The following is a 9,164-nucleotide window of genomic DNA, read 5'->3' as shown; positions in this document are numbered from 1 at the left end:
ACTGAATTTACAATAAGTGAAGGAAAGTAAGGCAATACTTTCTCATTCTTTACGTATGCATATTTTGAATCAAATATAAATAAAATCTTAAAATCAAAATTAAATCTTATTAATGCAATGTGAGGTTGAAACCTAGAGCACTTTCTGACACTGACTTGTTCTGTCAATTCCGCTCTTATATAAATAACATATTATGGATATTAAAACTAGTTCTAAAAATCAATGATTGAAATCTGATATAGACCTAAAGGCATAATCATTTTGTTTTATCATTTTTTAAAAATCATGTACAATCCTGTTTACAAATCATTCACGTCATTTATGTATAGCAACCTAGTGGTTGAACACGAGTTTGTTATCAATTTTTACTGATGATTTCAATTAGAGATTGAGGTATTTCTGTCCTGTGCGTACATAATGTCCAGTGCAGCAGTTGAGAAGGTTCTTCAGAGGATACAATGAGGCATAAACATGGTCCTTCAAATTTGATGCTCATGGCTAGAATGTTTCATGGTGTTGAAGTTTCACTGGTGCAATATTCTTCCTGAGTGCATTGGCTAGAATGAGAGAAAATCCAAGAAAAGATATCATGCATGTGATGCAAATAAGCTTTGATGATTTTCTCTGTATATTAAAGAGCGTGTTAGTGTTAGTGTTACGCCAACGAAATCCATATAGGCATGGTTCGCTTACTTCGCTTTTTTGTTTACTTGGTGCTCGTTTGTTTTGAAGTTATGGAATTTAAATAATGTATTTTTATTAAAAGTGTATTTCACATTTAGAAGTGTTAGAATTTATCTCTAAGCGGCAAACAAACAAGGTGTTAAGCTTTTCCTTTGATGTTTTCTCTGTCACAGACTCTGAGTTGGATAGTCAAGATTCAAAAATTTCATTAATTTAGTAACTAGAATAATGGCGTTTCTCAATATTCGATTTTTTTTTGTAGCTTCTAACTTCCAAGCACTGCATTTGTTTTATCTTTTCGTCTGCTATTATGGCATTACTTTGGGTGTTTGATTTTCTTCTTGGTAAGGAAAAAATTGCTGTGTCCTTCAACTTATTTATAAGGTTGTGTTTTGAAATTGGTTATCTTCTTCTCAATAAAAAACATTTTCTCAAAATAAGTCCTAATATTTCTTATTCTTCCTCATCTATACATGAGTGTAACAGTTCCAGTTTGCAGCTTATTTTGATTTTGCTGACAAGGGTCTAAAGAAGCCACTCTAAACATCTGCTCGTTTAAAGAAGGGAGAAGTTTGTATCTGGAAACACGCTCCTGCAGGTATTTTCCTACATGGAAGTTCTTGACCAAAATGAGTAATCTTGTATCTTGTAGGCTTCACATTTGATTTCCCTTAAGAAAAATTTATCTGCATGAGCTATTAAAAGCCACGTTACTGCAATGTTTGCAGAGGTTAAGTTGGTTCATCAAAAGCTACCCACCCCTAAATCTTGGGAACTGGTAGATACCAAATGTTTTGTGTGGTCAACGTTCTTCAAACGAAATTGTAGTTTCTTGTTCAATCATACCATGAATTTTAACTTGCTGGTTACGAGGAATGTCTAGAGACAGCCAATTAAAAGAGAAGCATATGTTGAGAGTGGCTAGCTCCCACATTGTTGTAAAACTATTATTTAACAAAGATATACAGGGCCTATACAAAATTTCAAGCTACTCTCAAAAATATTGAGCATTTGACAACATATTAAAGTGATCATCAGTTCCATGCGGATGATCAAGTTGCATAGCCCTCTGCAACAGACCCACAAATCAAGTTACCAAGCTATGGCATTTCTCCAGCTGAGGATCACCACTCATCCCACTTATTTAAAAAGTCATCCCACATAGCTGCAGCAATTGAATCCCGTAATGAGAATGCAAGTTGTTCTTGTATTGAAGAAAGCAACTGCACATCAGAAAGTTCGTCAAGATCCGACATTTCATCCACCAGCACCCCTCCAACATTGCTGAATAACCAGTCATTTCTTTCTTTGTGGCGTATGAAATTATGCAAAACACATGCAGCTATGACTATATCCCGCTGAATCTGGAAGGAATACTGAGGAGCAAGTTTAAGGATCGGGAACCTAGCTTTCAACACATTAAATGACCTCAGGATAGCATTCCTCAGAAAACAATGTCTGTGATTGAACAGCTCCTTGGCATTTCTGGGTAATTGATTAGCACCTCTATACTCATAATGCTGGTATCGAACCCCTTGAAAAGGAGCAATAAACCCTTCCGTGTTTAAGTATCCCATGTCAACAAGGAAATACTTTCCTATGAAATAAATTCAAAGGAAATAAACACATTAAGTTATTGCTGAATGTGTAAGATGGATAGATAATGAACCCAAAATCACGGATACAATGACTACCAAACCTTGAGGTATTTGTGGGAAATTCTGATCCGGGTCATCAAGGACTGCCCTTAATACACGTGAGTCAGTGACAGAGCCTTCCCAACCAGGATAAATGAATATAAACTGCAGGTCAAATGTGCAAGCTGCCAGCACATTTTGGGACAGGATACCTTTCTTATTACGGAATCGAGACTGATCTTTGGCTGGAACATGTGCAGGAATATGCATACCATCAATTACTCCTATACAATCCTGAAATTATAGAGGGGGTCAGAAAAAGTCATTAAGCTAGCCCAGGTAGTATAAAACACAGGAGAAGATTTGAATTGAATAGAGAATAGCATCGGAGAATGGGCTCAAAGATCATATGAACCTTGAAATAAGGATAAAATCTTGCACTATTGAGAATTTCTGGAGGCGTTGTGAGCTGAGGTGGTTGCAGAAGTTCACGTGACAAAGATTTAATAGCCTTCAACACATTATTAAAATGCCGACTAATGGTTTCACCAGAATGCTGAAACCGCTCTTGAATCACTCTATTACGTTCATTGTGGCCAGTGATGTTTAAAAATATCGCTAGCTGTTCCTCTATCATTACACCAGCAGTATCACGTAGCATGGCTCTTTGCCGGAGTATGTCACACAACTTGTGAAATACATGCTTGTCCATCCGCAACATTTCCCGACAAAAGTCATCGTGCCCATTCAGCACTTCGGTCATAAATTCACATCTCCTGGGTGAGAAACCACGGGAAGGCTGTTTGGTTAGACAGCTATAGTAATAGTATCCAGCAGCAGCAGCAACTAATTCCATCTCATCCAATTCTAGATCAATGTCATCCATGCTGATTGGTGTATCTGTAAAGATAAACTTCAAGAGTTCGAATCGGAAAAGATAACCTATCTCTCTGATATACCGAGTTCATAGCTTTAGAAAGCATAACAATCATGCATAAAACAATTCAAACAATAGTTTTGAAAACAAAGTACTGTTTCTGCATTCAAAACTCCAAATTCATAAACTCAGACTATATAGGCATTAAGCATAAAATCAAATTAGTAACAGCACTAACATCATTCATTCCCTTGCACTCCACTTAACTGTACAAAATTATAGGACCATTTTCAACCAAAAACATAAAAAAGGAAATTTTCTCAAACAATTTAACTAGAGGAAACACCGCATTTGCCCTGCAACCATAGCAATCTTTTTTCACTCTTAAGAGAGATGAAAACCTCACGGGCATTGGGGTGGTCCTCAAACAAATCCAAAGCAAGAAAGTAAATCCGTTCATCAACACCTTGCATCTCATCCAACACTTTGATGCACTTGCTTATAGAGAACCTTTCCTCATTCTTCATGATAGCACTTGCTCTCATCTTTGAAGCAGCTGCTATCTCCAGCATGGCGTCCACTATAGCTGCCCCGGTAGCTTTCCGGCCTCTCTTCCGGCCACCACAAGAACTCGACGGCACACCCGCCTGACGCTTGTGTCCATCCAACATGTTCACATCATCTCCAGAGCCCGAAGAAGCATCCTCATCCATAAAAGTCATTGGCACTGCAACATCAATGTGCAATTTTACATGTTACTCAGTACTCAGGTCTCAAATTCACTATCCAAATTGCAAAGCACAGCATAACATAGCATAGCAACCAAGAAACAAAGCACATATAAATTCAAAACCCCAATTAAATGAAAATTCCCTACACATAAATAATCAGCCCCAGGATCATAAAAATATCAAATGCTCAACTATACCCAAAAATTCAAAAACCCCTTAATGAAAGTAAGAATCCTAATAGATATTGTAAATTATTTATTAAGCCTCAAAACCCCAAACACAAAAAAAGAATGATTTTTCCCCTTTTACATTGGATGTGCATGCAATTAAGTAAAAAGAACAAAAACATCGTACAGTTTCGCACAATGCGGTCAGTCTTTCAATTTCACGAGTCACGGAAAGGAAACTGTGGAGTAATCGTTAATTCTAAGTGAGTGAAGAAAAATGAACAGAAAACTGCAATTGAAAAACCCTAACAGCATGATAAGAGGGTAGCAGAATTTCATACTCTTGTCAACTTCAAACGCATCGTTCCACTTGTTAGTATTCTTTTGTACTGTAATTGTCTTTAAAACCCAAGTTATGGCAAAGTCAAATATAATATTTTTTTAATTTCGTAAAACAAATAAGGTATAAAAATACATATTCGATATTACATCAATACATATATATGATGATCATATGGTAATTCTTTTTTCTTTTTCTATTTTAATTCTTTCTTTAATTATTACATTAATGAAATGTGATATGTAAAATTAATATAGTATGAACATAAAATACTCATAATAAATTTTAATATTTTCTAACACATGGTAAGTTACTTTTCATCATTATACATATAATGAAATAATTATTTTTTACCTATTCATCCTAGTATCATATTTGTATTAATTCAAAGATATAAATTAAAAGTACTGAATAACTAAAAAAAATTAAAAACCATATCAAACACACACTATGCATGTAATTATTTTAAAGCATGATTTTAAATGTATGTTTAAGAATAACTCCTTTTTAAGAAAATAATTATTTAAAAAAAACTGAATTAAAATATTTTTTTAAAATACACATAAATCTAGATACAGTTTCACGAACTTTCATTTTATTCTAAACTCAATAGTTTTTTTTTTTTTTTATGTATTTGTCCTTGCTTAACCTTCATCCAATTATTAATATATAATTTTCTATATAAAAATTAATAATTTAAAATTATAATAATCAAATAAATATATATATTTTACTTTATCTATATATTTCATTTTAATTAAAAAAAAAACTACATATTATTATTATTTTATCTGTGTTGCTGCTCCATGAACGGTTGTAATACAAGTTATAGAACCTCACCTCACCACACTCATAGCCACTTCTATTACGAACACGTTAACGATGTCTTTTCTCCCCAAACAACACAACATAACCCTTAATTCCCTCTCGACACTTCGTCGTTTCGCAACCCTAACGGCTAAATCCTTCCCCGACGATCTCACCCCCGCCAAATACGACGAGCTCGCCGCCGCCGCCGGCAGCTCCGGCGACTTCGATGCGCTCCGCGACGTCCTCAACAAGCGCGTTCAAGACGGCTTCTTTAACACCAAACGAACCTTCAGCTTCATCACCAACACCAACTTCTCGCCTTCCCTCATCGAAAACCTCGTCAAAACCCTTTCTCAACTCAACCACGGAATCACGCGCTCTAGCGCGCTCAATTCCCTCGTCACGCGCCTCTGCAAGCTCCGCCGCGTGGACGACGCGCTACGCGTGATTGACTCTCTTGCGCGTGACGATATCTGCTGCCCCAAGGTGATCACCTTCTACCCCGTCCTCAGCCACCTCACCAGAGAAAATTCTTTCGACCAGGCGCGGCGCGTGGTTGATTTCATGGATCGGCTCGGCGTGCGGCTCGACTTGACGGCTCATAACATGTTCCTCATGGCGCATTGCTTCGCCAAGGATTTGGACGCGGCGGCCGGAGTTTTGAGGAGAATGGAGGAGGAGGGTTTTGGGGCGGACGCGCGTACATTCGACGCGCTGGTGATGGGCGCGTGTAGGGTAGGGAAGGTGGAGGGGGCTATGGTGTTGCTGAGGAGGATGGTGGATGATGGAGTGCCCATTTTGTACTCAACACACATGTATGTGATTGGGGCTTTGCTGAAGATGAAGTGCTATGAACATGCAGTGAGGTATGTGAGGGGTTATGGTGAGAAGAAGGATGAGATGTTGAATGCTGAGCTTTTTGGGTGTTTGGCTAGCAAGCTTGTGAATTTGAAGAGGGTTGAAGATGCAATGTTAGTTTTGGAGGAAATGAACCAAAGGAGTTTGCCAATGGGATATAAATTGAGAAACTTTTATAAAGAGAATGTTGGGAGTGATAAATGATATTAATAGCATATAGGTTAATTCTATGATCCTTTTTTGTTTTGGGTTTAGAATTGGTGTTATATTCAATGGAAACATTGAGGTTTGTGGTTTCAATTAGTGATTCTAGATTTTTTAGTAGATGACCACAAAATAGTTACTAGAAAATACGTGGGTATTAATGTTAGTTCTAGTGCTGATTATTTATCGGTTAATGTTTGCGGCTTAATATTGAGTAACACTGTGGACATGAGAAAAAGTTTATTAAATTCATATTCTTTTTCCATTAATGAGCTTTAACTCCTGAATGTATGAGCTCTTTAGCTACCATCGAATTCACCTTTTGTGTTAAAATTGTGCCTTTTCTTTGAGTGAGCAGGTGAATTTTCATTTTGCTCAGTAAGAATACGTGAAACTTCAGAGAAATTTACTTATTTCAAGAGTTAGAATGCCATCTGATACTGTTAACGAAAGGTTAAATTTATTTATCTGATTCAGATGTTATGACGAATTTTGTTCTCTTGATTCACTGGTGTGCTAGCTCAGTTCAATTTTCCGTACCCTGAGTTGTTATCTCTTAAACAGGAGAAAGAAAGAAAATGAAAAAGATAGGGAAAGGCAATACCCTTTGTATTGACTCTGTGTCATCATGTTCTCTGATTTGTCCAATTTTACATATTTTTTTTCACATCTGTTTCACTTCCCAATTAAAGAAACAAGCAATGTCTAAAAAGATTTCCTTTTCCATTTCCTCTAGCCCATCAAAGCTTATTTGCATCACATCCATCATGTCGATGCATGCAATTACTTTATGGAAAGAATAGAGCACATGAAGAAATATGTGGACACATTGAGAATTGTCACACACTTGGTTGATAATAGTGAGTGTGTCAAGGCTAATACCAATGCAAAAGCATTAGCACGTGCATTGGAACATTTGGAGTCATGTCATGATATAGAGAAGAGATTTAAGGTTATAGGGAAAGGTGGCTTTGGTTTGAGAAGAATGTTGAAGCAAAAGCTAGAACGTGGTACTGAGTTTGGTGAGATTGTGTGTGGGTCTAAGGCCGTGGCCTTAGTGTGTTGTAGATTTCTTGAACTTGGGTTGTCATTTGATTCCAAAAGTGGGTTACCCTTTATGAAGCAGTGTCACTCCGCTAGTTCTTCATGGTTGAGACTGTTGCAGGAGTTAGCAGAGGAAGTAGAGGGAAGTACTGAGAAGAAGAAAAGGAGAAGTGGGTCTTTGATGATGAGTGAGTTGCATCAAACAGTGATTGCAGGTAAGGAATTGAAAGAACAGATTAAGGGTAAAAGGGAAAAAGAGACGGTTAAATCTTGTGTTGAGAGGCTTAAGAGAAGCTGTAAGGAATTGGAGGATGGGCTTGATTTTATAGAGGGGATGTGAGATTGAAACCTTGAGCACTTTCAAACTATTGTTTGAGTTGTTTTATGCATAATTGTTATGCTTTTTAAAGCTATGTAGCGGGATAGAGTCATAGCTGCATGTGTTTTGCATAATTTCATACGCCACGAAGAAAGAAATGACTGGTTATTCAGCAATGTTGGAGGGGTGCTGGTGGACGATGTGAATACCCAATTTTATCTGGTCCTTGTCAAAAATAAATTTTAAAATAAAAAAATTAAATATAATAATTTTTTTTAAGAGGTTAAGAAAATAGATAAAAAAATTAATTTAAAATTAAAATTAAAATTTTTAATTTTTAAATGTAAAATCAGATTTAGAAATGATCAAATTAGTTGGTAACTTTTTAGGAAAATAGATAAAAAAGAAAAAAAAATTGATTAATGGTTATCGGAAAATAAGGGAGCCTTTATTAGGATCTAGAATTTTAGAAAATGCCTATAAATAGGAAGCTTAGGTCTTCAGAGAAGGGACTTTTAGGTAGACATCTTTTATTTTCTTTACGGAGATACTTTGAGAGCATAGAGAGAAAAAAAGAGAGAATTTAAAAGAGAAAGCTCGAAAGAGAAGATTCAAGAGAGAGAGCTCGAGAAATAGAGAGAAAGAGGAAAGAGCTAAAAAGAAATCAACTGAGAGTTAAAGCATAGTCCTAAAGATCAATTGGAAAGAACAAACCGAAGGAGAGATTCAACCATGAGGGGAAAAAGAAAAACTTTCATCAAGTAAGTGTTCTACATTTTATTCTTTGGTTTGTTTCTCATCCTCCCTCTATCTAATAAAGAATTTTCTCTTTGTTCATTTTCCATCCTCTCTTTTTCTAATAAGAATTTTTCTTCTTTGTTCATTTCTCATCCTCCCTATATTTATTAAGGATTCTCCTTCTTTGTTTATTTATTTTATACATTCTTCTTTTCTTCTTCATAATCTAACATTTTTGCAAGTGTAGTAAATAAATAAATATATGAAATGAGAAAATTCAATAAAATTTCCTTTTTATAAATTTTAGTAATTTTTCTAACCCTAAATTACTTCTCCCTCAGTCAAACCCCTAAAAAAAATAAAAATCCAAATCCATAAAAATTAATTTTTTTTTTCGCTAAATCTAAGTATTACCTTTTTGCAAACCCTAAAAATAAACTATTTTTTTTCTAACTTTTTTTTTTTTTGCAAACCCTAAAAAGAATATTTGTTTTTCTAACCCAAAATCATTCAATTTTTTGCAAGGTCTAAAACAAACCATTTTTTTCAACCCTAACAATTTTGCAAATTATAAAAATTTAATTTTTCTAAATCTTTAAAATTCTTTCTTTTCATAAATTCTAAAAACCCTAATTTCTTTGCATATCCTAACCTTAAAAAAAAAACTTAATTCCTAAATCGAATAAGAGTTATTTTCTCATCATTTTTGTTTGCTCTTTTATTTGTTTATTTATTTTGTATGTTTCTCGTTTTTC

At 35.3% G+C, this 9,164-nt stretch overlaps 2 protein-coding genes across 4 annotated transcripts; one reads left to right on the top strand and one right to left on the bottom strand.

Moving 5' to 3' along the window:
- Positions 1–1,655: 1,655 nt before the first annotated feature.
- Positions 1,656–4,472, bottom strand: LOC113867380. 3 transcript variants are annotated; one of them, XM_027502669.1, is made up of 5 exons: positions 4,438–4,472; positions 3,665–3,925; positions 2,737–3,221; positions 2,384–2,615; positions 1,656–2,281 (listed from the first exon to the last, which is right to left on the bottom strand). In XM_027502669.1, coding segments are annotated over exons 1-5 (1,452 nt in total). In that variant the 5' UTR covers positions 4,439–4,472; the 3' UTR covers positions 1,656–1,808. The 3 variants fall into 3 exon arrangements, with proteins under 3 accessions (XP_027358470.1, XP_027358471.1, XP_027358469.1); XM_027502670.1 differs by lacking the exon at positions 4,438–4,472 and adding an exon at positions 4,284–4,409; XM_027502668.1 differs by lacking the exon at positions 4,438–4,472 and adding an exon at positions 4,076–4,404.
- Positions 4,473–5,213: 741 nt separating this feature from the next.
- On the top strand, positions 5,214–8,052 carry LOC113867943 (pentatricopeptide repeat-containing protein At2g40240, mitochondrial-like). The gene has a single exon (XM_027503460.1). The coding sequence runs from the start codon at positions 5,319–5,321 to the stop codon at positions 6,306–6,308; it is 990 nt and encodes a 329-aa protein (XP_027359261.1). The 5' UTR covers positions 5,214–5,318; the 3' UTR covers positions 6,309–8,052.
- The last annotated feature ends 1,112 nt before the right edge of the window (positions 8,053–9,164 follow it).

The sequence above is a fragment of the Abrus precatorius genome, unplaced genomic scaffold (assembly GCF_003935025.1).
Source record: "Abrus precatorius isolate BTA unplaced genomic scaffold, Abrus_2018 Scaffold5, whole genome shotgun sequence".
NCBI lineage: Eukaryota > Viridiplantae > Streptophyta > Magnoliopsida > Fabales > Fabaceae > Abrus > Abrus precatorius.
Note: the sequence above shows the minus strand (reverse complement) of the source record. Positions and strands in the feature narration are given on the sequence as shown.

Coding starts and splice junctions, on each gene's coding strand:
- LOC113867943 (XM_027503460.1), top strand. CDS start 5,319: ATGTCTTTTCTCCCCAAACAACACAACATAACCCTTAATTCCCTCTCG.
- LOC113867380 (XM_027502668.1), bottom strand. Junction 3,222..3,664: donor AGTGTTGGATGAGATGCAAG/GTGTTGATGAAC, acceptor TTATCTTTACAG/ATACACCAATCAGCATGGAT. Junction 2,282..2,383: donor TTTCCCACAAATACCTCAAG/GTTTGGTAGTCA, acceptor TTTATTTCATAG/GAAAGTATTTCCTTGTTGAC.